Source organism: Cnephaeus nilssonii, assembly GCF_951640355.1.
Source record: "Cnephaeus nilssonii genome assembly, chromosome: 1".
Lineage (NCBI taxonomy): Eukaryota > Metazoa > Chordata > Mammalia > Chiroptera > Vespertilionidae > Cnephaeus > Cnephaeus nilssonii.
This window is the reverse complement of record NC_137072.1, coordinates 116,512,058-116,540,003: the sequence shown is the minus strand read 5'-3', so window position 1 is coordinate 116,540,003 and position 27,946 is coordinate 116,512,058. Positions and strand designations below refer to the sequence as shown.

Genomic DNA, 27,946 nt, shown 5'->3' with positions numbered 1-27,946 from the left:
GTCACTGCCACACGCAGCCCAGCGCGCCCAGCCTCCTCTGCGCCTGGCAGCACCCCCTGCAGGCCGGGCAGGAAAGAGCAGACACGCAGCTGCTCTGGTTACAGGCTGCTTAAACCCTCAGTGGCCAGCTCCGCGGCCACGCGGGAACCGGAAGCCGGGCTGGGGGCCCGGGCCCCTGCCTGCATGCCATCTGGGAGACCCAGGACCCTGTCCTGTCCAGGACCCTGTGGCTGAGAGCAGAGGGGAGGCCGGCCCTGTGGGTGAGCTGGGCAGCAGATGCGGGCCTGTGGGCCGGCAGGGGAGGCAGCCGGTTAATCATTTCCAGGCGGCCTTGACCCCACCTGCCCCGGCCACTCTGCTCCTGACTCCTGCTGCCCTCATACCAGCGCGGGAGGAGCCATGGGGCGCTGGGCCTGGGTCCCCAGCCCCTGCCCCCTGCCCGGACTGTCCCTGCTGCTGCTGCTGCTGCTGCTGGCGCCTCTCAGGGCCCAGCCCCAGGCTGGCAGGGTGAGCACTGACCCATCGCGCTGTGACCTGGGGCTCCCTGTGCCCACTCTGGGTCCTGAGGCCGAGCCAGGGCCGGGTGTGGAGCGGGCGAGGGGCCCAAGGTGCTGAAGGCTGGCCATGGGGGTGCGGTGGGAGTGCTGGGCTGGTGGGCAGGGCAGAACCTGGGCATCTAACTTACTGGGCCCCCACCTCGGGGCATGGGGGTCTGAGAGTTTGAGGTGGGGGTGGGGCCTCGGAGGGCCTCACCGCAGTGCTAGGCCCAGGATCGAGCAGGCGGGCCGGCCCTGAGCCAGCTCTGTCTCGGCGGCCTGTTGGGCTCGGCGGGAGGGCTTGTTGGACCCTCAGGGTGTCCCGTGTCACCCGGTCCCCACTCCGAGGTCTGAGGGCCCAAGTACGTGAGGCCCGGGGCAGGGCCTGAGTGTTGGGGGGCCGGTCCCACGCGGATGCTGTCGCAGCTCTCGGCTCCTCCTAGAACCACACGGAGTCCAGAGAACCTAATGCCACAGTGACCTCCAGGACCCCCACTGTTCCTGTGACCTCAGTGACCCCCACGACCTCACCCACGAGCACTCCAGAGACAGAGGGTCCCCGTGGTGGGGGGCTCACCTCCCCACCCAGGGCGGCCCCCTCCAGCAGCAGCCCTGGGGGCCCAGGTCGGTCAGGGGGGCTTCCTGGAGGAGGGGGGCTGCACCTGGACGGGTGGGTGGGGAGTGGGTGAGGCTGGGGGGGAGCCCCGTGACGCTGGCCGCCTCCCCGCAGTGCTCACCGAGGACGGGCAGCCCTGCCGGTTCCCCTTCCGCTTGGGCGGCCGCCTGCTCCATTCCTGCACGTCGGAGGGCAGCGCCCACAGGAAGTGGTGGGTCCCGCTGGGCAGGGTCTCCCCCTCCTGGTCCCACGGCCCCTCCCACCCTCCGCTCAGACGGTGACACCGGTGTGGTGAATGAACGCATGACCGAATGGGCGTGAGTGCGTGCTGCCACGCAGAGAGCCGCAGCCTCGGGCGGGAGGGGCAGGTCTCTGGTCTGGCACCCACGTCACCGCACACGTCGCCCCCAGGTGTGCCACGACTCACAACTATGACCGCGACCGGGCCTGGGGCTACTGCATGCAGGGCTCCGCGCCCCCGGAGGGCCCAGGTGGGTCCGGGGGGTCGGGAGGCCTGAGCCCAGGCCAGGAGGGGGCTGGGCCTGTGTGGGCTGAGCCTGGGGCATCCAGTCAACATGCTGAAGGGGGTGGGAGCCCAGGGGACAGGGGCAGGGGAGCCATCAGCCAGGGGACCCCCCCTCTGGGGCCACAGGGTTGCTTTGTCCATTGCTGGGAGCAAGACACCCCCTGGTGGCCAGGCCAGGCCCTGCGGCCACAGGCCAGCCCCGTCTGCAGGTGCTGGCAGCCCTGCCTGTGATGGTCCCAGGTCACAAGGGAGGGGACTGTGCTGCCTGACGGGGTGGTCGGGCTCCCAGGCTCCCAGGTGCAGAGCCACAGGCCCTGAGTGCCGAGTGGGGCTGTGGGCGGCCGGCATTCCCTCCCAGGACCCCCTTCCCGGGACCCCAGAAGGGGCATCTTTAAGGTGGCAGGCCCAACAGAGGCAAGCAGCGAGGGGAAGAGTGGGGGGCAGACTGGTCGGGCTGAGACCCCCACCCACCCTCCTGCGTGTCTCCAGCGGCTCTGGACCCCTGTGCCTCCAGCCCCTGCCTCAATGGGGGCTCCTGCACCAACACCCAGGACCCCAGCTCCCACCACTGCACCTGCCCCGTGGCCTACACCGGCAAGGACTGTGGCACGGGTGAGTGGAGGCTGGGGGCCGCGGGGCCTGGCCGGGTGCTGGGAGGAGGGGCGCCCCCGTATGCGGGGGGGCTGCACGGGGCAGTGGTGTGCAGAGAGCAGGGACACATGGTGTGGTCCCCAGAGAAATGCTTCGACGAGACCCGCTACGAGTACCTGGAGGAGGGCGACAGCTGGGCCCGCGTGCACCAGGGCCGCGTGGAGCAGTGCGAGTGTGCGGGGGGCCGGGTCCAGTGTGAGGACACACGCCACACAGGTACCCCAGCTGGGCGGGGGGCAGAGCCTTCCCACTGGGCGTCCCATGCCAGGGGAAGGGACTCAGCGGGGACCACCCAGGCGTCCGGCCCGAGCCTAGCTTCTGAGCCCTCCCCCAGCTTGCCTGAGCAGCCCGTGCCTGAATGGGGGCACCTGCCACCTGGTTGTGGCCACCGGGACCACCGTCTGTGCCTGCGCCCCGGGCCACGCCGGGAGGCTCTGCAACATCGGTGAGTGGCTCGGCCCCTGGGCAGGCGGGGCGGGGCGGCCTCGGGCCCAGGCTCACCGCCGCCGCCCACAGTGCCCGCACAGAGCTGCTTCGTGGGGAACGGCACGGAGTACCGGGGCGTGGCCAGCACGGCGGCCTCGGGCCTCAGCTGCCTGGCCTGGAACTCGGACCTGCTCTACCAGGAGCTGCACGTGGACTCGGTGGCCGCCGCGGCGCTGCTCGGCCTGGGCCCCCACGCCTACTGCCGGTCAGCACTGGCCCGGCCCGGGGCCACCTCCCCGGGGGCAGGGTCCGTCCTGGGGAGGCCTTCCTGTGGGGCTCGTCCCCGGCGAGAAGGGCCAGGCGGGGCCAGGCCCCAGGCCCCAGGCCCCTGCGTCCATCGCAGAGCGAGCACAGGCCGCTCCGATGGGTGAAGGGACCCCCGCAAGGGTCCCCCTGCCCCTGTCCCGCGTCCCTCGCGGAGGGCAGCGTGACAGCACCCACCGCCTCCCCTGCCCCCAGGAACCCCGACAAGGACGAGCGGCCCTGGTGCTACGTGGTGAAGGAGCACGCGCTCTCCTGGGAGTACTGCCGCCTGGCGGCCTGCGGTGCGCGGCGGCCGGAGGGGGGAGCAGGGTGGGCGGCGCCGCCCCATCCCACTCCCACTCCCACCCCCACTCCCGGCCTCTTCTCTCCGAGGCCGCTGCCCACCTGAGAGATGGAGACGGGCTCCCGGGCAGGGCTGGTCCCAGGAGTCAGCAGGCAGGCCGGTCCCCAGGTCCCTGGGCAGCTCTCGCACCCGAACCATGCAGGGCGGTGTGCCAGCAGGCACCCTGCCGGCAGACGCTGGGGTGGGCAGCTCCCCCAAGGCCTTGCCTCTGGGGTCCCTAACACCTGCCAGGTGTGCAGGCCACTCTGGTCCCCCCAAAGCCTGGGATTGGGGTCTCCTCCTACAGACGAGGAAACAGGCTCAGAGCGTGAGTCCCGTGCCCGGAGGCGGAGCGGGGCCAGCCCTGCACCCTCGTCCAGAGGGGCTGCCAGGATGGGGAGGGAGGGGGTGAACGCCCAGGGGCCTGACGGTGGCAGGTGGGTGCAGCCTGGGGCACGTGTGACCAGCGACCTGTGCCCCCAGAATCCCTCACCAGAACCCAGCACCCACCCGACCTGGCCCTGCTGAGGCTGCCTGGGGCTGCCCCCGCTGCGCGCCCGGCCTGCGGCCGGCGGCACAAGAAGAGGAACTTCCTGCGGCCCCGCATCATCGGGGGCTCGTCCTCGCTGCCCGGCTCGCACCCCTGGCTGGCCGCCATCTACATCGGGGACAGCTTCTGCGCGGGGAGCCTGGTCCACACCTGCTGGGTCGTGTCTGCCGCCCACTGCTTCTCCCACAGGTGGGCTGCCCGGCTCCCCCGCCTGCCCCCCGACCCTGCCTCCACCCCCGCGCAGCCACCCACCGCTGCGGCTCTCCACCCCACCCCACCCGTCCTCCCACCAGCCGCCCGTCCACACGCCACCCGCGCCACCTCCATCCTTTGGTGCCTCCGCTCCCGGGCCGCGCCGCCCTCTGCCTCCGTGGGACTGGGCGCCGCAGAGACCGGGTCCCTGCCCGACGCCATCCCTGCCATTCTGCGGCGCCAGGCTCTCGCTGTCGGGGGCTCCGGGAGGGAGGGCGGCCTCGGGGCGCGGGGTGTGTCTGTGTGCCCGGGGGGAGGGGGGGTAGTCAGGCATGCGCAGTAGGGACGGGCGGGGCCTGCCCCCTGCAGCCCCGCCAGCCCCGCCCCTGGACTGCCGGTGGCTTCGGGCGCTGGGACTCGAGGCCCCGCCCAGTGGGCGGGCTGCGGGGTGTGGGCCCGCCCCTCGCTCCCAGCGGGACCGGCCCCTCTGAGCGGAAGCCTGGGGGCGGGGACTGTCCTGACAGTGCAGCTCAGGAGTCAGGAGCTGGGGGAAGACTGGGGGGTTGGCGGTGCACCCCCGTGGTCACCCCAGGGACGGCAGCGTGGGGGCGGGGCTGAGTGGGCACAAGTCCTGTGCTGACCGGTTATTCAGCAGGCGCTTGGCTGAGCCTCCCCAGGATGGCATTGAGGGTTCAGAGGCTGGGGGAGGGGAGCAGGCACCCACTCCCACGTTGAGGGAGGAGCCGGGCGGGGCCAGGCTTGGTGGGGGCACGCTGGCCACAAGTCTGGGACGGGACAGATGTGGACAGGGAAGAAGGAAGGAGGTTGAGGGCGTGGCTCAGACTCTTGGGCCCCCCAGGTGGGCTCGCAGGAGGGCCCGCCCCTTAGAGGACACAAAGGCTCAGCTGGGATCCCCTCCCGCTCAAGGCCTGGGTCCCCAGCCCTGCGCTCACTGGCCGCCCAGCCTCGGGCCCTGCCCGGGGGCGGGGGCACCGAGCCCCACGGTGCGCTGGGCATCGGCTGCCCAGGGCGTGGGAGCCGTTTCCCAGAAGGCCTAAGGCCTGGGAGGGCTGAGTGGCCGAGGTCCCCCAGTGGCCAGGAGGGCTGAGCAGAGGGAGAGGGACCCTCGTGCACAGCAGATGGGAAGGCGGAGGTGCCGACAGGGCCTGGGGCTGACCGAGGGGCTGTCTCTGGGACGCTGGCCCCCATGGGTGCAGGGAGAGCCAACCCAGGGCCCAGAGGGGAGGCCAGAGCCCTGCTGCCCCCCCCCCACAGCCCCCCAAAGGAGAGCGTCTCTGTGGTCCTGGGCCAGCACTTGTTCAACCTCACGACGGACGTGACACAGGCATTTCGCATTGAGAAGTACATCCCGTACCCCCTGTACTCGGTGTTCAACCCCAGCGACCATGACCTTGGTGAGGCTCAGGGCATGCGGGGGTGCAGCCAGGAGGGGCGGGTGGGCACCCGGAGAATCCTGGGAGAGTCCTCAGGTCCGCGAATGTGAAGAGGGGTGGACGGAGGGACAGAGGCGTGGGGAGGGGCCTGGCCTGGCCTTCCTGCCCCTTCTGGGTCTTCCTGTCACAGCCTCTCGCCCAGCAGGGCGCCCCTGGTGCGACTCCGCGGCCACGCTGTGTCCATCACGGACCCCCCACCCCGGCTGACCTCTGGCTCTCTCCCGCCCAGTCCTGATCCGGCTGAGGAAGAAGGGGGACCGCTGTGCCGTCCGCTCCCAGTTCGTCCAGCCCATCTGCCTGCCTGAGCCCAGCAGCCCCTTCCCCGCCGGACACAAGTGCCAGATCGCGGGCTGGGGCCACCAGGACGAGAGTGCGTGGCGGTGGGGGCCGCTGGGCAGCGGGGAGCCCGGGAGCCTCGCCCCCCCTGACACGGGTCCCTGCCCGCAGACCTGAGCGGCTACTCCAGCTCCCTGCGGGAGGCGCTGGTGCCCCTGGTGGCCGACCACAAGTGCAGCAGCCCCGAGGTGTACGGGGCCGACATCAGCCCCAACATGCTGTGCGCCGGCTACTTCGACTGCAAGTCTGACGCCTGCCAGGTGAGCCCGGCCTCAGACCTGCGCGCCCCGGGGAAGGGGACCCGGCCCGCAGGGCCAGCGGGAGCCCAGACAGACAGCACACGCGCCCCCACCCCCGTCCCCCCCGCTGCTGGAGGGCCCCACAGTGGGGCAGAGACAGCCTCTCACACAGACCGGGAGCCTGAGGCCGGACAGCCCAGCTCAACCGGGGCAGGGCTGGCCACGCGACCCCAAAGGCCGGCCTCTTCCCCCAGAGCTCTCGCCGGGGCTCTCCCATCAGCCAGTCCCAGCAGCACGCACATCCAGGCGGGACCTGTGTGTGCAGCCTGAGGCGGAGGAGCGGCGTCCTCCCCCGTCATAGATGGGGAAACTGAGGCCCAGAGAGGCCCGTCAGTCTTCCCAGGTCACACACCTCGGATGTGGCCAGGGAGTGGGGGGGCTCTTTCCAGGGTGCCGAGGAGCTGGCCTCGGCTCTGACAGGCAGCTCTGCCGCAGGGGGACTCGGGCGGCCCCCTGGTCTGCGAGAAGAACGGCGTGGCCCACCTGTACGGCATCATCAGCTGGGGCGACGGCTGTGGGCGGCTCAACAAGCCCGGCGTCTACACCCGTGTGGCCAACTACGTGGGCTGGATCAACGACCGGATCCGGCCCCCGAAGCGGCCTGCAGACACCGCCTGAGACCCCACCCCCGGGCCCTGCGCCTCCTTGCCCGTCCCTGCCTCCTGGCAATAAAGCTGCTCCCGAGAACACAGCTCGCCCAGCCTGGCCCGCTGCCCCAACCCAGCCTCCCCTCTGAGGCCGCGACCCAGGCCCGCATACACCTCCCGCCGAGCTCTCTGCCCTTCTCCCCGGTGCTGGGTGTGGATCTGTTAGAGCTGACTCACAGCTAGGGGGAGTCACTGGTCTAGGGTCAAGCCAGCTTTGCATTCCTGAGGAGCTGTGCTGAGCCAGGTGTGAGCCAGCTTCGTCCCTGGGCCCCGCCCCCAGGCTTGTGCCCGGCCCAGGAGGCTGATGGCGCAGGCTGGTCGATGACCTCTGTGCCCTGGTTATGGGGGGCCTCAGGGAGCCCGCAGGCATCCGAGAAGGAGCGGAGTGAGATGGAGGATGAGTTCCCTGCTCCCTGCCTTGGGGTCACCTCAGTGTTACAGGTTGTACCTTCTGAAACCCACATGTTGGCCTCAGGACCTCAGAATGTGACTGTCGGGAGAGAAGACCTTTACAGAGTGACCAGGCTCGCATGAGGTCAGGGTGGGCCCTGGCCCAGCACCAGGTGTCCTTGTAAGGAAGGGAGAGTGGGGCGCAGACACACACAGTGGGGAGCCGCTGTGAATGCCACCAGGGAAGGTGGCCATCGACAGCCAAGGACCGGCCTGAGCAGCGGCTCCTCCCTGTGGGCATCGCCCCCCGGGACCTCGCCCGAACAGTGAGGCGCCGTGTCCCTGGCTGAAGCCCCCAGTCTGTGGTGCTTTGTTCCAGTGGCCGAGCACACGGTACACCCAGACCCCCCACCGGCGGCCACTCCCCACACACGCACATGGCCCTGGACAGTTGCGGCAACTCACCCCCCCCTCGCTCCTCGCCCCTCCCCCTCCCTCGCCCCAGTCTGGAGGAGCCAGGGCTGCAGAGCGCCCCGGGGCCCCCACAATGACGCCGTGTGAATAAACCCATACAGCTTGTCCTGTCACGCCAGCCTGCGAGGACCCTGGCTGTCGGTCACACTATTGTTTTTTATGAGCTCTTTTCAGATTTGCTTCTATTTCTGTTTAGGATTTGACTTTTGCGTTTCTGCGTGAGACTGGCCTATAATCTCCTTCCTCGTGCTCTTCAATGTCTGACCTCAAGGCTCTGCCAACCTCAGAGCATGCGCTCAGGAGGCTCTCACAGTCCCAGCGGCCAGAGGCCAGCGGCCGGGCTCCCGGGGAGCTCGCTTCCAGGCTGTGTCCTCAGGTGTCTCTCCTGAGAAGGTCACTAATCCCCCGTGGGGGCTCCACCCTCGTGACCTGCTCACCTCCCAAGGCCCCTCCTCCTGACACCGGCACACAAAGGGCTGGACTTCACACATGACCTGGGGGACACACACGGGGTCTGCAGCAGGAACTGAGGAGCAGGGGCTGGAGCCGACCCAGCGTCCTGAGTGGGAGCCGCGCTGAGGCCCCTGCCTTTCAGCAGCCCTGCGGCCCTGGAGGGGCGGGGACTCTGTCCCGGCTGAGGCCGAATTTCCCTGGCCGTCCGGGAGCGGTGCAGCGCCAGGCGTGGCGGGAGCTGGGCCAGGGCCAGCCCTCAAGAATGCAGGCACGTCCCTCCCGGCAGGGATGACCGAGTGCCAGGCGCCTGGGGTGGCGGATGTGGCGGTGGCCACAGCCCCCAGCCACCACCCCGCCCGTGCCAGCTGTCCAGGGCCAGCCCGGGGCCTGAGACATGTGGGCGCATGAATGGGCCTCTATGGCGGGCAGCTGCGGGGGGGGGCTGTGGTAGCCATGCAGGTGATGGCGGGCGGGGGCGGGGCCAAGCTGCTCCCAGCCCTGCTCCACCTGGGCCCTGACAAGACATCCAGGGCATCCCGTCAAGCGGGTGGCCCCCAGGGACCTCCCCTCTCAGACCCCCGGGGGCCTGCCCTCTCAGACCCCTGGGGACCTCCCCTCTCAGACCCCCGGGGACCTCCCCTCTCAGACCCCCGGGGACCTCCCCTCTCAGACCCCGGGGGCGGTGGGGAGGAGCCCCCCAGTGGGGGGCCTGGCTCTCTGCACCCAGCCACGCTCCCACCCGGTCCAGGCTCAGCCACTCGGGCGGACGGAGCGGACCTGTGGCTCTGAGTCACGTCCTGCCCTGTGGGTGGCAGGACCCAGCCCGAAGGACCCAGACCGGACCCAGACCGTGTAGAGACCCGGCCCCGGGGCAGCTTCCTGGCTCGGACTCCGGGTTAACGGGACGCCACCACGCCACGTCTTCCCTCTCCTCGGCCAGAGCATGAGCCCTTGAGGGGACTTCAGTGGAGCAGCGCCCCGCCTCTGCCTCGCCCCTGACCCTGGGTGTTCCTGGAGTCAGCGATGGGGGCTGGCTGACGCCGGGATGCAGCCCTGCCAGGTCCCCCAACCCCCTGGGCTCCTGGGGAACCCGGGCCGCTGAGCTGGAGCTACAGGTGCAGGAGGACCCTGGCGCTGAGTCCCCTCCCCCCGCCCGCTCCCTGCGAAGGGCCTCCCCGCGGCTGCAGGGGACCAGACACCCGGCAGCAGCTGAGCTGGGGTTCGCGCCCCAGGCCATGCGCTAGGACCCCCCCCCCCCCGTCACCCCGCTGGGGAGTGGGGCGACCTCCGAGGGAGAGGAGAGGGGACTGACGGGCGGGCTGAGTCGCCCCAGAGTCCGTCTGTAGTCAGGGCGTCTGGGGACAGCCTGGCGACGGGAGGGGCAGGTGCCCGCGGGGCCAGGGCGGTGGGGCAGCAGCTTTAAACCGGGGACGTGGGCAGAGGGGTGTCCGCTTTGCTTGGGGCGGGGAGCAGCACCTCGGCACCGCGGGCGCCGGCTCGGAGCCACAGGCTGCGGGTTCTGACGGGCCGAGCGCCCCGCGTGGCTGCGGGCGGAGCCGGGGAGCGCACACCTCGCCGAGCCCCGCCCCGCCCCGCCCCGCCCCGCGCCTCCGAGCTATTTTGAAAGTGACCCTGGGCCGGGCGGCGGCGGCGGCGGCGGGCACCATGACAGAAGATGACCGAGGCGGCGCTGGTGGAGGGCCAGGTCAAGCTGCGGGACGGCAAGAAGGTGCGGGCGCGCGGCGGGCGGGGGCGGGCGGGCGCGGGCGGCCGCTCACGCCCTCTGTCCCCGCAGTGGAAGAGTAGGTGGCTGGTGCTGCGCAAGCCGTCGCCCGTGGCAGGTGAGCGGGGCGCGGGCGGCCTGGCGGGGCGGGGAGCGCGGGGAGCGGGGCGCGGGGCGCGGGGCGCGGGGAGCGGGCGCCGTGGCCTCCTGCGCGGGGCGGCCGGAGCGCGGCCAGCTCGCCCGAAATAGCCGGCGGCACCGGGGCTGAGGCTGTAACCGGAGAGCGCGGCGGCCTCGGCCTCCTCCCGGGAAGCCGGACCCACCGCGGGCCGGTGCGGGGCCGGAGCCGCCGCGTCAGACCCCCAGGCCCGGGCGGGCGAGGACCCTCTTTCCAGAGGCCGGCTGCGCCCGGGGGCGGGGGGCGGCCAGGCCTGCGGGGCGGAGGGGGTCCGTGCGGGAGCCGGCTGCCCCTCCCCCAGCCCGCAGGGGCCCGAGGGCCGGGAGCCGATGGGTGGGGCCTGGCCTCCCCACCTGCCCCGCAGCCTCCCCACCTGCCCCGCAGCCTCCCCTCCTGCCCCGCAGCCTCCCCACCTGCCCAGGTAGAGCAGGGGCCGGGCTGCGGGCCCTGGTGCGGGGCTGGGGGTGGGGGACAGCCCTCCTGGAGGAGAGAATGGCCCAGAGGGGCACCCCCACACACACACCAGGCGGCGCCCCGGCTGGGAGGACGCCGCCCTGAGCCCGAAGCTGGGCATCCTCCCCTGCGGGGTGGCTGGGCCCTTGGGAAGCTGGGCGCCGGCTGCAGCTGCTGGGGAGACAGGTGCCCGGAGCCGCCCGGCGGGGCTGTGTGGGATGCTGGGGGGCGCGCCCTGCCCCACACGGGCGGCCAGTCTTCCGGAGCCTGCGTGCCTGGCGCTTCCCAGAGGGGGTGTGGGGAGCCTCCTGTTCTCCTGGGTCCCCTCCTCCGTCCCTTCTGCAGAGCCTGCACCTCGCGGATGCAGCGCAAGGCCCGCTTTGGGCCGGACTCACTCCCTGCTGGGCCTCCCCTGCCGGCCCCTGTGCCTGGTGCCCCGTCCCGGGAACTCCAGGGAAGCGGGAGGGCGTGGGGCTGGCAGGGGAGGCCCATGTGCTGGTGCAGGGCTGTGGTGAGCTGGGGCCTGTGCAGACCCGGGGGTCCCCCTGGAAGAGCAGCCCTGGGGTTGGTCTTTGTCTGGCGGGGGGCAGTGATTTCAGCCCGGGGTGGCCTTCATGCCGGTATCAGCTGCGAGTGAGCGTGCGGGGTGCCGGGGGAGCGCGGGCCCCAAAGAGGGCAGAATCGTGGAGCAGCCACCGCCGGAGAGTGCCCGGAGCCCGGAGCCCGAGGGCGGAGCTGCCGGAGAGGAGCGGGCGGGCGGACACGCAGGGCCTCGCGGGCCAGGGTCTGCCCCTCTGGGTGGCGCCCACCCTGCCGGCGTGAGGACTGCAGGCGCCTCAGACCAAGGCAGAGGCCCTGCCCCCCCACCATGTGCCGGGTGCTGGGGCTGCGACCCATCCGGGCCCCTCCCTGCCCGCCCTGAAGACCAGCTCCCCCAGGGGCTCGGGTGCGGGGAGCAGGGTCCCTCCGTGAGGACTTCACAGCTGAGACCCCCAGACCCTGGTGAGGCGACGGGGGAGCCTGGGAAGGAGGGGACCAGCCCTGCCCTCGCGTCGTAGACACGTACGTCCCGGGAGGGCCCGCACGCTCACGGAGGCAGCGGGTGCGTGGCGCGGAGGGCACCCTGTGGGGTAGCCAGGGCGCGGAGGGCACCCTGTCGGGTAGCCAGGGCGCGGAGGGCACCCTGTGGGGTAGCCAGGGCGAGGAGGGCACCCTGTGGGGTAGCCAGGGCGCGGAGGGCACCCTGTGGGGTAGCCAGGGCGCGGAGGGCACCCTGTGGGGTAGCCAGGGCGCAGAGGGCACCCTGTGGGGCAGCAGACCCGGTAGACCTTCCCCGCAGGGCCTAACGTGTCCTGGCCTCAGCCTCTCTCCGGGCAGGGGATTCGTGCCCGGTCCCTCTGCGGCCCAGGCCCACGCTGGTGGCCGGGCAGCGTCTCCCTTCCTCCCGGCTGAGGCTCAGGATGGTGGGGGGGGGGGGGGGTCGCGTGCGGCCCGGAGGGTGCTGCCTGGGGATGAGGGTCCAGAGGTGCTTCCGGAGTGGAGCGTTGGGTGCTCCCGGCCCACCACGCTAGGGGTCCCTCTTCACCTCGTCCTGTGCGGGTGCCCTGGGGGCTGCGTCCAGCCCCGAGAAGCGCTGGCAGGGCCTCGGGCGTTATTATGGGCAGAGCCTGCCCCCAGCCCCGCGCAGGCTGCCCTGTCCCCCGGGTCAGTGCTGAGGCGGGTGCCCGAGCAGCCCGGGTCCTCGCGGGCAGCCTGGCAGGGGGACCTGCTGGGTGAGGGGCTGGGGGCCCCACTGCTCTCGGCAGCACCTGCACAGCTGCGGGGGGGGGGGGGGCGAAGCGTCCCAGGGCCTCCCGGGGTGTCAGCGCTGCGGGTGGGCCCCGGCTGGTGGTGATGGGTGATGCGGAGGGTCTCCTGGCCTTGGATGCTCTGTGTCCGATGGGCATGAGGCGTGGGTCCCGGCCAGGCAGGCAGCCTGGACAGTGTGGGTGCAGCTGGGGCCCCTCGGCTCCTATCTGGCTCTGCTCACATGGGGTGCTCCCTGCCCAGGCCCGGGCCCCCGGAGCCTGTGTGCCCCAAGGCCTGTGTGCGCCCCCACGCCCTCCATGCCCAGGTGCCCAGCCTGGACCCGCGTCCTTCCTGCACCAGCTGGGGAGCGGGCCTGCGTGGCACACGGTGCCTCCTGGCTGCCACTGAGGCGCCTGCAGACCAGCCCGGCCAGTGGTCCCCAAGCCCCAGTGCCTGGGGCTGCCCCCCCCCACTCCCCACCCCCTGCCTACACCATCGGCAGATCCCGGCTCAGCAGCGGCTCTCCTGAAGACACGCCTCAAGGTCACTGTGACCTCTCAGGGCTCAATGCAGCGGCTGCTCCTCCGGCCTCTGTCCCGGCTCCGGCCGGCCTCGTCCGCGTGTGGCCCTCCATCTCCAGCAGCTTCGGGCCCTGGTCTTCGCTGCAGGCCCCCCCCCCGCCCCCCCCCGTAAAGGCCTTTGCGTGCTCATGACTCCACGGCTATTTTTACATTCAGCTGCTGGGGGCACGCCGCCTTCGGCCCTATAGGCCTCTGGCTCACGTGTCCAGGACAGCACCCCAGCCCGGCCCCCGCCCCCCGGCCCAGCATCCTTCCTCTTCCTTTCCCTCCTCCGCCTCCAGGAGGGCCTGTGAGTGAGGCTCCCCGGAGTGTCGCCGTGGTGACCGCAGGCGGCCCAGCCAGCGCCTCTCTCCTGAGCGGCGGCTGGAGCTGGAGGCTCTGCAGTCACCCGCGTCCCCTCTCCACACGCAGCCAGGCCAGGCCCCTTGGCTGAGAGCCCGCAGACTCCCGGGGGCGTTGGAATGGGGCTCCAGGCCCCCTGACCTAAATGCTGATCTGGGACCACGCTTCCCCTCCCCCTCATGCAGGCCCAGCCCTCTGGGTCCCTGCCTCTGAGCCTTTGCACTGGCTGTTCCCTCCAGCACGATGCTGTTCCCTGTGGGGCTGCTGGGCCGGCTCCTTCCATCACGCAGAAGTCAGTCTGTTCTCTGACGCTGAGCCCAGGTGCCTGCCGTGGGTGCCTGTCCCTCCCCATCACCCTCCCTCACGGCTTCTCCGTCCCGCTCAGCGCCTGGCTGCCCGCTGCCCCTGGGTCCCCAGGCTGCCCTGAGCAGGAGGGCCGAGGGGCGGCGGGGAGGCTGCGGGGCAGAGGGGAGGTGGGAGTGGCCCCCAGGGGACAGGGAGGGACTTGCAGGGTCCTGACAGGGCGGGCCCTTTGCCGTTCCCACCGGCGCCAGTCCCCGACTGCCCCCTCCCTGCAGGGCTGGGGTGGGTCAGTGGTCAGTGTGCACCCTTCCCTGTGTTTAGGGACCCGAGATGGTCCCAGGTGCCCCTGTGTGGCCGGCGGCCAGGTCAGGGCCTCGGCTCCCGGGGTGGGTGTGCCCCTTTCTCAGATGGACAGAGAGGCTCCCAGCGCTGAGGGGACGGGGGCGGGGCTGCTGTGGGGGGCGCGGGGGGGGGGCTGTCCCCGGCCTGCTCCCCTGCAACTGCCTGCCCTGCGGCTCCCCCTGGCCCACGAGGAGTCTCCCGCGTCCCCTGCTGGTCCTTCTGTGATCGCCGCTCCCTCGCGTTCTGACTCCTCGGCCTCTGGTGACACGTGGGGGACATTTCCATGGGACATGCGCCTGTCATGCCGCCGTGTGACTGACCCTGGGGCCCGCCGCGGCTGCTTCTGGGCCACACGTGGGAGAGAACACGCTGGAACCTCTGACGGGTTCTGATTTCTTTTTTTTTTTTCTCAAAATGGGAAATCTTTGCATTTTTCTGATGGAAGCGTTCTAAACACAGTGGCCAGGTGCTAAGCAGGAGGTGAGGACCCAGCACTGTCCCCTCACCGAGTTTGTCAGCGCGGGTTTGCTGGGACCCAGCCACCCGCTGTCACCCCACGGGGCAGAGGGGCGCGGCGGGGGTGGAGTCTGCGGGTGGGTGGTGGCCTCGATGTCGCTCAGGTCCCCTTGCTCAGGCCGGACCGGTCAGGAGCCAGCCAGCACCGCTGCTCATTAGGGGCAGGGGCAGGGGCAGGGCAGGGGCAGGGGCAGGGCAGGGGCAGGGGAGGGGAGGGGAGGGGCAGGGGAGGGGAGGGGCAGCGTCCGTCCATGGGGGGTGGGGGGGGGTTGGCTCTGCTGGTCAGGGATCAAAGCGCCAGCGTCCCTGCTCTGCTCCCCTGGGCGATGTCTCGCGCTTTCCTGCAGGATTCGGGGCGCCCCACACGTAACTGGGAATGCGGCACCCCAACCAAAGACTGGGGGTAGGGGTGGGGGCCGCACGGTGGAGGTGCAGCCGCATTTGTGGCTCAGTGTGGAGCGCCGATGCCCCTCCCCCCCCCCAGCAGCTGCCGGCTTTACCATTGGGGTAACCGGTGGGGCGTGTGACATCCTGAGCCCCAGCACACGGAGGCAAAATGGCTAAGTGGCTTGCTCGGGGTCACCCCCTGGGGCGGGGTGCAGGGGACCCTGGGGCGGGTGCCGGCTGGCGCCCTGACGCCCCACCCCGCCGCCCCGCAGACTGCCTGCTGATGCTGGCCTACAGGGACCGGGCGGAGCGCGCCAAGGGCCTGCGGGAGCGCAGCAGCCTGACGCTGGAGGACATCTGCGGCCTGGAGCCCGGCCTGGCCTACGAGGGCCTGGCCCACACGCTGGCCGTCGTCTGCCTGTCGCAGGCCGTCATGCTCGGCTTCGACAGCCGCGAGGCCATGTGCGCCTGGGACGCCCGCATCCGCCACGCCCTCGGCGAGGGTGAGTGCCCTGCGCCTGGGCCTGGGCGCAGCCTCCATCCGTGCCCACGACGGCCGGGCGCGGAGGGGGGGGGATGGTGCAGTGCCGCGCAGGGGACCGGTCCCCCCGGATGTACACCCCTTTCCAGGGGGGATGAGTGAGCTCAGCACCAGGGAGACCCCTAACCGGGAGGGGAGGGCCCGCGTTTCCTGAGCGCCCTGTCGCCAGGCGCTGCACTATCCCTGAGCCTCAGTTTCCCCGTCTGTGAAATGGGCTGCACGGGGCTGCTTCCTGAGGGAGGTTCCGTGAGGAGCCACCCAGAGCCAAGCCCGGCTGTGGGGGCAGGAACGGGCAGGGCAGCCGCTCCGAGGGCTTGTCCGCCTTGAAGGCCAGGGAGCTGAGGGCAGCCGCCGTGGCTGGTGCTGCCCTCTGCACGCTCCCTGCCCTCTCCCTGCCCCCGCTGATGCCCTCTGCCCTCTGCCCCCGCTGATGCCCTCTGCCCTCTGCCCCCGCTGATGCCCTCTGCCCTCTGCCCCCGCTGATGCCCTCTCCCTGCCCCCGCTGATGCCCTCTCCCTGCCCCCGCTGATGCCCTCTCCCTGCCCCCGCTGCTGCCCTCTCCCTGCCCCCGCTGCTGCCCTCTCCCTGCCCCCGCTGATGCCCTCTGCCCTCTGCCCCCGCTGATGCCCTCTCCCTGCCCCCGCTGATGCCCTCTCCCTGCCCGGCTCAGTGCACAGGTTCCCCGTGACGGTGGCCCCGGGCACCAAGCTGGAGTGCGGCCCGGCCACCCTCCACCTCTGCAACGACCTGCTGGTCGTGGCCAGGGACGTGCCCCCGGCCGTGGCGGGGCAGTGGAAGCTGTCGGACCTCCGGCGCTACGGGGCGGTGCCCAACGGGTTCATCCTGGAAGGCGGGACCAGGTGTGGCTACTGTAAGTCTGCGGCCGGGGCACTGGCCCCACGCTCACACCCGCTTGGCGGGCGGCTGGGGACCGGCCGGGCCCGGGTGGTGTCTCTCAGACTGGCGCTGGGTGCTGACCCCGGCCCCGACCCCGAGTGAGAGGAGGGCCCGCAGGAAGCTGCGGGGGGCACCGAGGCCTTCGGGCCACAGGGCGGCCTGCCTCTGAGGCCGCAGTGAGATTTAAAGAAAAGAAAGAACAGGCGGGCGCGGGGCACGCGGAGAAGCGCTCGCACCCGGGACCAGGCTCCTGGGCCCGCCCGGGCAGGGAGGGGGAGGGCTGCCCGCCCCGGGGGAGGCCAGGCCAGCCGAGGGCCGGGCGGGCAGCGGGTGGGCGGGAGGCCTGGCAGCGGCGGGCGGACCTGGCCTCGGGGACGCTGGCCGCCTGCGGGGCTGTCTCCGCGTCCCTGCCGAGGCTGCGCGGGGTCTGGCTGGCATGGCTGGCGGGTGTGGGCGTGGCTCTGGGGGATGTGGCCCTGCTGTGGCCGTGGGGTGGCGACTGCTGCTGCCGGGGCCTGGAGCCCCTGCTCTCCTCGACCCGGGGAGCCCGTGCGCCTGGCCAGGCCAAGGTTCCCAGGTGGCGGAGCTGGGAGGCCGGGCCCAGCGGACGGTGTGAGGTGGCACCGGGCGGGGTGCGGACGTGGAGGCAGGGCCTGAGGCGGTGCCCGTTGAGGGGGCGCGTTCCCAGCAGCTGTCGGGGGAGGGGCCTCTGGGTTCCGGGCCCCCTAACAAGGTGGTGATTGAAGGGGGCGCCGGAGGGGCGGCCGGGGTGTGAGGAGGGGTGAGGTGAGGGTCCCAGGGTGGGGGTGCAGCCTGGAGCCCCTCCCCAGCACCAGCCCGTCTAGTGCAGTGGCCTGGGCAGCCTGAGCCGCGGCCCCGCCCCCTCCACTGGCAGCAGACGGAGGGTCAGAGGGACGGAGGGACAAGGGACGGAGGGAGGGACGGAGGGACGGAGGGACGTTTGTGAGCTGTGGTCAGGGGACAGGAACCTGTCAGGTCAGGCGAGGAGCTCGAGGCCCGGCTCTGAGGCCGCTCACTTCTGACGGGTGTTGCTCCTCCAAGTGGGAGGCAATCCCATTCGGCCCAGGGTCTCTGGACGGCGTGGCTTCTGCACATTCCTCCGCCCTCCGCCCTCTGCCACCCCGTCTCTCCCGCCCGTCCTCCCTCCTGTCCTCCCTGCTCCACGGGGCTCGCTGTACCTAGTGGGTTCGGGGGACTCGGCCTCGGGGCCCGCCCAGCCTCCCGGCCCTCAGGCTGCTCCACGTCCAGCAGCTTGTGGTCAGGAGCGCCCCCTCCCCTGGGGAGCCCGTGGGCAGCCGCCTGGCCCGCAGCGGGCGCTGGCAGACGCGGGGAATGCGCGGTGGCTCCCCTGGTAATGTGGTTTTTTATAGTCGGGGGACTGGCTGTGCCCTGCGGCTGCCAGCTGCCGGGCGCTGGGATTAGACGCCTGGCCCTTGGTGGGCGCCGCGGGCGAGGCGGCGGCTGGGCCTCGTGGGGGTCCCTGTGGGGTCCTGGCTCGAGCCCACTTCTTGTCCCCTGTGGGCCTCAGCTTCCCGTCTCTGCAGCAGCAGGTCGCAGGCTGGGGGCATTGCATCCGACCCAGGGCACTGACCCTGTGCCAGGCCCCTCGGGCAGCAAGTGGCACTGCCAGGGGTGGGGCTGCTCAGGGCGCCAGGGACCTTTCCCTGGGCAACGGGAGAGGCCTGGGCCGCGGGCATTCCTGAGCGCTGAGGCCACCGCCGCTCAGCCCCCGTGACTGACATCCCATTCATGCCGTGAGGGATTTCATTCACCCTGGCCGCTGCTCACTCACCCCGCCTGCCCTCTGCTCTGCCACCTCAGCAGCAGACCCCAGGCGCCCCCTGCCCCAGGCGCCCCCTGCCCCAGGCGCCCCCGCCCCAGGCGCCCCCTAGCCCCAGGCGCCCCCTGCCCCAGGCGCCCCCCTAGCCCCAGGCGCCCCCCAGCCCCAGGCACCCTCAGCCCCAGGCGCCCCCCCTGCCCCAGGCACTCCCCCCACCCCAGGCACCCCCCGCCCCCCTGCCCCAGGCACCCCCCCTGCCCCAGGCACCCCCTCTGCCTAGGCGCCCCCTCTGTCCACCCTGGGGCTGGGGTCCTCACGGGCCCTTCCTTTGCGGGGGCGAGGGGGGGGGCACAGGCCCACAGCAGACCTGCACACGGGCTGGCACGGCGGGGCAGGCGCTGGCTGCGGCAGGGAGGCCAGCACCTCCTCACCACTCATGACCCTGGGTAAGGGGACAGGTGTGGCCCTGACGTGGCTAAAGTCACTACCCCTCCCGGGGGTGGGCCCTGCTCAAGGCTCCCTGCTGCCCCCTCAGATGGACTCGGAGATGTGGGGGGGCTGCTGGGCTCCGTGCAGCCGGGACCCCTCTGCCAGCTCCTCCCCACCCGTTCCTGTCGCACAGGAGGGGGGTGCGGCTGGTCCCCGGGAGAGGGCTCTGAAGACGTCAGGGTGTGGAGCTGAGACTCATCCCGGCGGGGGGGCGGGGGGCGGGGATGCTCCTGACGGGTCTCCTGGCTCTGCGCAGGGTCCCCCGTCCCGCCCCCTGGGCCCCGCAGGGTCCGCCTCGGTGGGCCGGGCTGACGGGCTGTCCCCGCAGGGGCCGGCGTCTTCTTCCTGGCCTCGGCCGAGGGGGAGCGGATCAGCTTCCTGTTCGACTGCATCGTCCGGGGCATCTCCCCGACCAAGGGCCCCGCCGGGCTGCGGCCGGTCCTCCCAGGTGCGTGGGGAGCGGTCCCAGCGGGAGGGTCCCTCGGCCCTGCCCTGCTCCCCACCCCCCGCAGGAGGGGGCCGAGCTGGCGCCGCTGGGCCTGGGCACGGGCTCCCCCTGCGGCCACCCTGCTGGCCGGGACAGGGTGGGCAGCGGGTCCGCCAGCAGCCCCGACCGGACGGGACTCGGGGACCTCTGAGCGGCGCTGGCCCCTGAGGTCGCAGGGGCGGTGGGCGGGGGCTGCACGGCCCGTCTTCCCGGTCCTCCGCTGGGCGCCCGCAGCGCCCTCTGCTGGCGCTGCCCTGCCTTGCAGCCCGGGCGAGGCGCGGCTGCAGGGGGGTGGCCGGCGGGCTCCCAGCGGGTCCCCGGGGCCGGCGTGGCGTGGGCGCTGCCCCGGGTGCACGTGGCCCTGACAGGCCGGGCTCACCTGGAGTCCCGGGCAGCGCGTGGGCCGCGGCGGAGGTCCTGGGGGGGGGGGGGGGAGGCTGGGGCTGCCTCTCGTGGTTCCTCTGCCGCAGACGCCGGCCCCGGGGGGCCCCCCACCGCGGAGGAGCGAGTGGCCCAGGAGGCCCTGGAGGCCCTGCAGCTGGAGAAGCGGCTCAGCCTCCTCTCGCACTGCGGCCGGCCGGGCAGCGGAGGTACGGCCGCGGGGCTGGGCGAGGGCGGGGCGGGGCCTTCGCGACCTCCAAGCCTTCGCCCCCTCCCTCGGTGCTCTCCACCCTTTCACCGTTCATCCCCACTCACTGCCCGGCACTAGGTGCCGCCCTGGGCGCCAGGGGCAGCCACGGGGCGAGGCCGCGGCGGCTTGGGGAGGGGCGGGGCCGGGGAGTCCCCGCTAAGAGCGCCGCCCTCCCTCCGCCCAGGGGACGACCGCAGCCTGTCCAGCTCCTCGTCGGAGGCCAGCCACTCGGACGTCAGCGCCGGCAGCCGGCTGGCCGCGTGGCCGGAGCAGTCCTCGTCCTCCGCCAGCGCCTCGCAGGAGGGGCCCGGGCTGGCGGCTGCCGCCCTCGGGGAGGCCGCGCCGGGCGCCTCCCGGCCGCCCCCCAGGCCGCTGCGGCCGCGGCAGCTGCAGGAGCTGGGCCGCCAGAGCTCCTCGGACAGCGGCATCGCCACGGGCAGCCACTCCTCCTACTCGGGCAGCTGCTCGTCCTGCGCGGGGAGCAGCCTGGACGTGTGGCGCGCGGGCGAGGAGTTCGGCTCGCAGCTCAGCCTGCCGCCGGCGGCGGGGGCGCCCGAGCCCCGCCTGTGCGCCTGCCCGCCCGGGGCCGCGGAGTACCAGGTGCCCGGCGCCCCGCGGCCGCACTACGACACGCCCCGCAGCCTGCGCCAGGCCCCCCGGGACCGGACCCCGGCGGCGCAGGGCGGCCCGGGCGACGGTGCGGCCGGGGACCCGGGCGGCCCGACGTCCGCGGGGTGTCCCTCTGGCCGGCTGGGCGCGAGACGGCGGGGCCAGGAGACGGAGGCCCCGGGCAGCGAGGCGGCCCCGCCCGGCCCGGCCCCCCGAGAGCCCTGGGAAGCAGGCGGCCTCCGCGCGGGGCCCCCGCCGGCTTTCTTTTCCCCGTGCGCCGTCTGCGGAGGACTCAAGGTAAACCCCGCTCCCTAGGCGGCCGCTCGGGGGAGGGCCGCACCCCAGGCCGGCCTTCGGGGCGTCGGGACCGCAGGGGGGGGTGTTGCAGCCGCTGGCGGACCCGCAGGACCGGGGCCCCACCTGGCACCTGGCGCTGCCGGAAGTGCCTCTGGGTTCACGGGGCGGGGGCTGGGCGTGCGGTGGGCGGGGCCAGGCCTGGCCCTGCTCGGCCCAGAGGCGCCCCCACCCGGCCCACTGCGGCCTCGGACGCCCGGCCCGCGGCTCGGTCGGGTCCCCTCCCCCGTCGCGCAGGCACCGCCCGCCGCCGAGGTTAAGTCCCTCCGTGTCCGCTCCGTTCACGCGTCCGGTCCGGGGACGTGAGCCCGAGACAGCCTTGTCCCCGCCTCCTCCTCGGACCCGGACCCACACCCACACCCACACCCACACCCACAGGCGGCCTGTCCTGCGGGGGGGAAACTGAGGCTCAGGAGGCGCAGGGACTTGTGGGGCCGGATCTCCTGACTCCGGGACCGCCAACCGCGCGTCCTGGACGGGACGGTCCGGCAGGGCGGGGGGGGGCCGAGCCTCCCCGAGACCAGCCTGGGGGCCCGGCTGCCGAGGGCTGGAAGGCGGCGGCGGAAGCGGGGGGGCCCGCCGGGCTGTCCCTCTGCGCCCGGAGGCCGGGCCTGGCTGGGCCTGCGGCTGCTCGGCCGCCTGCGGGGAGGGCTGTCTGCTCGGCTGGGCGTCCGCTCTGCGGTGTCAGAGGAGCCTCGGCCCGGCGATCCGGGACTCTGGGCGGCTTCGTCCCTCCGGCACCACCCGGCGCTCCCCGGCCCTGTCCGCTGCACACCGTCACTGTCGGATGAAGACGGTTGTTGCTCTTTGACATTTTCAGAGCCTGACAGTTTGTAATGAATTCTTAGACCGGAAATAAACCTTCTTTTCTTACCACCTTGTCCTGTTCTGTTTGGCCAGCGCTCCCCACCCCGCCCACCCGCCCACCCGCTCCGCAGGGATCCGAGCGCCTGTCCAGCCGCTTAAAGCCTCAATGCGCTGCGTGTGGAAAACGAGTGGCGGCTTCAGACAGCCTCTGGGGCTCGTGTGTGTGCACGTGTGCATTGTTGGGTGTTATGTGTGCACGTGTGTGCAGATGTGTATTGTATGTGATGTGCAGCTGTGTGCGTGCACCTATGTATATGTATGCACATCTGTGTGTGCACGCCTGGTGTGACGTGTCCGTGTGCATGCAGCATGCGTGCATGTTGTTTTGTGCATGCATGTGCACAAATGGTGTGTGCATGTGTGTGGTCTGTATGATGTGTGTGCACATATGTGGTCTCTGAGTGTTCACTGGAGACCACAGTGAGGTCCTCAGAGGCCCCTGGGGCACAGGCAGGTGGCTGCCGGGTCCAGGGGAGGTGGACACTCGTGTTCTGGGCCAGGGAGGGTGCTGGCTCGGAGCTCGGCTGCCCTCGCTCCCGGCTGTCCACGTGGGTGGTGAGCTCCAGGGACCCCACCACGGTCTTCCCTGCATGTCCTGGGGCAGGTCCTGTCCTGTCACCCTCCTTCACCCTCATTTACACCCCAGTGGTGTGGGCCCTGCAGCACTGCAGGTGGGAAAGGCGGGCTTGGGGAGAGCTGGGCCCTCCTATTGGCCAGGGGGCCCGGAAGTCACTCCACCTGTCTGAGCCTCAGTTTCCTCCTCCACAGAAGGGCCAGCAGGCCTGGCTCCCGGGCACACGGAGAGGGTGTCTTTAGAGGTGTGTTGGCAAAGTTATCGTTACAAACGCAGCCATTATCACCTCCACCCAACAGGGACCCCGCAGGCCGCCTGCACATCGACAGGGCTGTGAGCTACAGCTGCCAGCGAGCAGGGCGAGACCCGGAGGGCTGGGCTCAGTACTGCCAAAACTACACGGGGCCTCTGGGCCTGAGTCCCTTATCAACAGTAAGGGCCAGCGTCACTCTGACCAGAGCAGACTGAGGCCCCAGAGTTTGAGTTGCCTTCTTTGCCCTAACCCTAAAAGAACACCTCACCCTCATGCTCACCCTAAACCTCACCCTCACCCTCACCCTAACCCTAACCCTAACCCTAAAAGAACACCTCACCCTCATGCTCACCCTAAACCTCACCCTCACCCTCACCTAGCCCTGGCCCTAACCCTAACCCTAACCCTAACCCTAACCCTAACCCTAACCCTAACCCTAACCCTAAAAGAACACCTCACCCTCATGCTCACCCTAAACCTCACCCTAACCCTAAACCTCACCCTAACCCTAACCCTAACCCTAACCCTAACCCTAACCCTAACCCTAAACCTCACCCTCACCCTCACCCTAACCCTCACCCTAACCCTAACCCTAAACGAACACCTCACCCTCATGCTCACCCTAAACCTCACCCAAACCCTAACCCTAACCCTAACCCTAACCCTAACCCTAAAAGAACACCTCACCCTCATGCTCACCCTAAACCTCACCCTCACCCTCACCCTAACCCTCACCCTAACCCTAACCCTAAACGAACACCTCACCCTCATGCTCACCCTAAACCTCACCCAAACCCTAACCCTAACCCTAACCCTAACCCTAAAAGAACACCTCACCCTCATGCTCACCCTAAACCTCACCCTCACCCTCACCCTCACCCTAACCCTAACCCTAACCCTAACCCTAACCCTAACCCTAACCCTAAAAGAACACCTCACCCTCATGCTCACCCTAAACCTCACCCTCACCCTCACCCTAACCCTAACCCTAACCCTAACCCTAACCCTAACCCTAAACGAACCCGACACCCTCATGCTCACCCTAAACCTCACCCTCACCCTCACCCTAACCCTAACCCTAACCCTAACCCTAACCCTAACCCTAATGCAGGTCATATCCTAACACTAACCCTAGCCCTAGCCCTAACCCTAACCCTAACCCTAACCCTAGCCCTAGCCCTAACCCTAGCCCTAACCCTAACCCTAGCCCTAACCCTAACCCTAGCCCTAACCCTAACCCTAGCCCTAACCCTAACACTAACCCTAGCCCTAACCCTAACCCTAGCCCTAGCCCTAACACTAACCCTAACCCTAACCCTAGCCCTAGCCCTAACCCTAACACTAACCCTAACCCTAACCCTAGCCCTAGCCCTAGCCCTAGCCCTAACCCTAACCCTAGCCCTAACCCTAGCCCTAACCCTAACCCTAACCCTAGCCCTAACCCTAACCCTAACCCTAACCCTAACCCTAACCCTAGCCCTAGCCCTAGCCCTAACCCTAACCCTAGCCTTAACCCTAACCCTAGCCCTAACCCTAGCCCTAGCCCTAGCCCTAACCCTAACCCTAGCCCTAACCCTAACCCTAACCCTAGCCCTAACCCTAACCCTAGCCCTAACCCTAACCCAAATCTAGCCCTAACCCTAGTCCTAGCCCTAACCCTAGCCCTAACCCTAACCCTAGCCCTAACCCTAGCCCTCAGCCTCACATCCTCACCTGAGGAGGGCGGGACCCTTCATGGGAATGGCCTCTGACCCTGTGGCTGTGGCCTTTGGGGCTCTCGGGGCCAGGCATTTCGTGCCTCGTGCTCCCCCTGGGTCCCAGGATGGCCCAGGCTGGGGCGGGGCTCCCAGCACAGCCTTTTGGGCCCGCCTCCTTCCCAGGGCGGGTGGGCCGCGTGGGGCTTCCTGCCAGTGGCAGGGCCGGGGCACCCAGAGGCGGACGCTCCTCAGGAGCCCCGAGCCCTGTCCCCCGGCTCCGCCTGTGCCTGCCCTGCCGGCCCCCAGGGAGGGACGCATGCAGCTCACGCCCCGGCACCTGCTGTGCCCCTCACCCCCCACAGCACAGGGCTTGGTAGGCACCTGCAGGACTAGCCCCGAAGCAGGTGCCGTGGGGGCGCCGAGGGCAGGGCGGCCTGTGTGAGTGCCCCTCCTGGAGGCAGGGGCCTGCGCCGGGTGTGGGAGGTCAGGCCCCGGCCAAGGCCCGTGCACAGGGCTCCTGGAGCAGGTGCACAGCCTGGCCCGGACTGGGGGGGGGGGGCGTGTGCTGAGCCCGGCAGCCCCTCGCCTTCCCCGAGAGCAGGCCAGGCACCCCGCCAGCTCCCAGCCCCACCTCGACACCCCGCTGCTGGGCTGCCCTCTCCAGGACACTGTCCGGCCCCTGCCCTGCCCCTCCCGGGGGGACCGGGAGCCCGAGGCCAGGGCCACCCCTCCCTCCTTCCGGTCAGAGTCCCCTGCTCTGGGGCCCCCAGCGCCCCTCCTCTCTGGCTCTGTCCACACCTGGGAGAGGCACGGCCCGGCCAGGGCTGCACGCCACAGCCTTGTCCTGGGGTCCAGCTCAGCGGGGGCAGGCGGCCTGGCCCCATCCTCTCCCCACGGGGCCTGCGGGCGCCGGGCGCGGGGACAGGCGAGTCCGGGGGCACACGGCGAGGGGCCCAGGCTGGTCTCTCCGGGGCGGCTCTTGGGGTCAGCTCCCGGCTCGGCTGGTGCAGGGGTGGGAGCAGGCCATGGCTGACCCGGCTCTCTCTGGTCTAGGGAGCCGCCGCCTCACCCCCTGCGCCCCCGACACACCCAGGTAGGCTTGGCCTCGGCCCCAGCTCGCACGGGACGGGAGGGGCGGTCACAGTGGCTGCAGGGACGGCCCAGCCAGGAAACCTGCAGCGGAGAGGGCAGCGCTGCCATGGAGCCTGAGGCAGGAGGGGGGCTGCTGGGGAGGGGGCCTGGGCCCGTGTCAGTCCTGCCCCAGCCAGGCAGGCAGGGCGGGGCGTGTGCATCTTGGGGCCCTGCCAGAACCCAGTGGGCAGGTCTTGGATGTTGGAGGGGACATGAAGTGCCTGAGGCCATCCTGGAGGAGGTGTCACTGTGGATGGACATGTGGGCTCGGGAGGGGTTCCTGAGACCTGGAGTAGGCGGTCACCCGGGACGGCCTAGGGGCCTGGACCGAGTGAGGTGTCCTGCGTGGGAGGAGCGGGGTGCAGGGACCTGAGGAGGGAGTGGCCAGGAGGGGTGGTTGGGGGTTAGGGTGGAGGGTGGGTGGCATGCAGGGGGCCAAAGACAGAGGGTGTGGTCACTGGGCTGCAGTGGGCATTGCGGGTGGGGGGTGGGGCACCCCTCTCCGAAGCCCGGGGTGAAGGGGAGGGGACGGTCAGGGAGGGACGTGGCCCTGGAGGAGTGAGGTGGGGGCTGTGAGGGGCTGGTGGGAGCTCTCAGCCCCGGGACTCACAGCCCTGTCCCTGCAGGAGGCCCGGCGCCCGCCTACGTGAACGTCCCCGCCAGCCCCTCCTCCGCGGCGAAGCAGCTGCACTACCTGGGCCTGGAGCTCCCCGAGGCGGGCGCGGGCGTGCGAGGTGGGTCCCCCCACGGCCCACGGGAGTGGGGCCTTAACCGGGCGCTGGGCCCTCAGCCGCCCTGTGCTTCCTCCTGCTGAGCTGGGCTCCTGCCCAGGACCCCCTCCCCGCTCAGGCCCTGCTGGGTGGAGGGCGTGGGTGGGACCCCCAGCCCCGCGCCCAGTCCCACCGAGGCCCCTGCGGGAGGAGCGACTTCCGCGGCCCCGGGGCCGGCTCACCTGGGGCCTCTTCCAGGGGCCAGCACCTCCGGCTACGCGCAGATCGACCTGGCGGCCACGGCGGCAGCCCGGCGGGCGGGGGCCCAGCACGCACAGGCCCGCGAGGAGCGGCTGGCCCAGCTGGAGCCCAGGACGAAGGGGCCCCTCGCTGAGCGGCGTCGCCCCAGTGACTGATGGCCCGTGGCTGAGCAGTGGCGACAGTGGGCCCGGCGGCCACCTGTGCCCACCCCCGAGGTCTGCGTTCCGTGGCTCACGGCCTGCTGGCCCCAGCGGGGGCATGGCCGGTGCCCGGACCAGGGCTGCCTGCCGATGGCCCTGGGATGCGCCTGCCCTCCCTTCCGAGGTGGCGGCCGCCCGAGCGATGAGTGAGGCCCACGTCCCGCCCAGGCCCCTGTGCATCGCTGCCCTGCGCTCGGGGCGGAGCCGCGGCCGAGCCGGCCCTGGGAGGGCTGGCCCACGTCGTTAGTGATGCCAATGTTCCCTGACGGCTTCTCAGGACCAGCAGTCAGTCGTGTAAACATTTAAAGCCACCAGCGGTCTCTTTATTTTATTTTTTTTACCATTTGCATATTTATTTATTTATTTTTTTAAATAAATCTTTATTGTTCAGATTATTACAATTGTTTCTCCTTTTTCCCCCCCATATCTCCCCATCACCCGGTTCCCTCCCCTCCGCTGTCCTTATCCACAGGTGTATGATTTTTGTCCAGTCTCTTCCCATACCCCCCACACAGACACCCCTTTCCCCCTGAGAATTATCAATCCACTCCCATTCTATGCCTCTGATTCTATTATGTTCACCAGTTTATTCTGTTCCTCAGATTTTTAATTCACTTGATTTTTAGAATCACTTGTTGATAGATATGTATTTGTTGTTCATAATTTTTATCTTTACTTTTTGCTTCTTTTTCCTCTTTTTAAAGAATACCTTTCAGCATCCTATATAATAAAAGCGTAATATGCAAATTGACCGAAGGGCAGAACGACTGGTTGCTATGATGCGCACTGACCACCAGAGGCAGATGCTCAACGCAGGAGCTGCTTCCTGGTGATCAGTGGGCTCCCACAGGGGGAGCACTGCTCAGCCAGACAGCTGGCTAGCCCAGTGACAGTGGTGGGAGCCTCTCCTGTTTCCACTGCAGGCAGGCAGTAAGGAGCAAGGGGTCCCGGACTGCGAGAGGGATCTCTGCCTGCCAGCTTAGGGGGCTTAGGGATTGGGCCTAAGCTGGCAGGCAGACATCCCCCAAGGGGTCCCAGACTGCGAGAAGGTACAGGCCGGGCTGAGGCTCCCCCCCCCGCCCCCCGCCGCTCCCCAGTGCATGAATGTCATGCACCGGGCCTCTAGTTTCATATAATACTGGTTTGGTGGTGATGAACTCCTTTAGCTTTTTCTTATCTGTGAAGCTCTTTATCTGCCCTTCAATTCTGAATGATAACTTTGCTGGGTAGAGTAGTCTTGGTTGTAGGTTCTTGCTATCCATCACTTTGAATATTTCTTGCCATTCCCGTCTGGCCTGCATAGTTTCTGTTGAGAAATCAGCTGACAGTCGTATGGGTGCTCCCTTGTAGGTAATTAACTGTTTTTCTCTTGCTGCTTGTAAGATCCTCTCTTTGTCTTTTGCACTTGGCATTTTAATTATGATGTGTCTTGGTGTGGTCCTCTTTGGATTCCTCTTGTTTGGGGTTCTGTGCGTTTCCTGAACTTGTATGTCTATTTCTTTCACCAGGTGGGGGAAGTTTTTGGTCACTATTTCTTCAAATAGGTTTTCAGTATCTTGCTCTCTCTCTTCTGGCACCCTCAAAATTCGGATATTGGTACGCTTAAAGCCATCCCGGAGGCTCCTTATGCTATCC

The 27,946-nt window shown here is 70.0% G+C and overlaps 2 protein-coding genes across 12 annotated transcripts; both read left to right on the top strand.

Moving 5' to 3' along the window:
- The first annotated feature begins 229 nt into the window (after window positions 1–229).
- Window positions 230–8,398, top strand: HGFAC (HGF activator). Of its 2 annotated transcripts, none has more exons than XM_079767691.1 (14): window positions 230–507; window positions 980–1,160; window positions 1,267–1,363; window positions 1,564–1,643; window positions 2,168–2,290; window positions 2,414–2,545; window positions 2,664–2,774; window positions 2,846–3,020; window positions 3,275–3,360; window positions 3,885–4,140; window positions 5,419–5,558; window positions 5,827–5,967; window positions 6,045–6,193; window positions 6,668–8,398. In XM_079767691.1, exons 1-14 carry the CDS (start codon window positions 400–402, stop codon window positions 6,848–6,850), a joined length of 1,962 nt encoding a protein of 653 aa, XP_079623817.1. In that variant the 5' UTR covers window positions 230–399; the 3' UTR covers window positions 6,851–8,398. The 2 variants fall into 2 exon arrangements, with proteins under 2 accessions (XP_079623817.1, XP_079623818.1); XM_079767692.1 differs by having other exon boundaries at window positions 3,849–4,140.
- Window positions 8,399–9,831: 1,433 nt separating this feature from the next.
- Window positions 9,832–26,588, top strand: DOK7 (docking protein 7). Of its 10 annotated transcripts, XM_079785512.1 has the most exons (10): window positions 9,832–9,925; window positions 9,992–10,037; window positions 15,082–15,312; window positions 16,021–16,221; window positions 18,866–18,985; window positions 19,495–19,614; window positions 19,840–20,561; window positions 25,063–25,117; window positions 25,767–25,874; window positions 26,109–26,588. In XM_079785512.1, the coding sequence occupies exons 1-10, from the start codon at window positions 9,872–9,874 to the stop codon at window positions 26,264–26,266; spliced, it is 1,815 nt and encodes a 604-aa protein (XP_079641638.1). In that variant the 5' UTR covers window positions 9,832–9,871; the 3' UTR covers window positions 26,267–26,588. The 10 variants fall into 10 exon arrangements, with proteins under 10 accessions (XP_079641638.1, XP_079641645.1, XP_079641639.1 ...); XM_079785519.1 differs by lacking the exons at window positions 25,063–25,117; window positions 26,109–26,588 and having other exon boundaries at window positions 25,767–25,854; XM_079785516.1 differs by lacking the exons at window positions 9,992–10,037; window positions 25,063–25,117; window positions 26,109–26,588 and adding an exon at window positions 18,403–18,494 and having other exon boundaries at window positions 9,835–9,925; window positions 15,107–15,312; window positions 25,767–25,854.
- The last annotated feature ends 1,358 nt before the right edge of the window (window positions 26,589–27,946 follow it).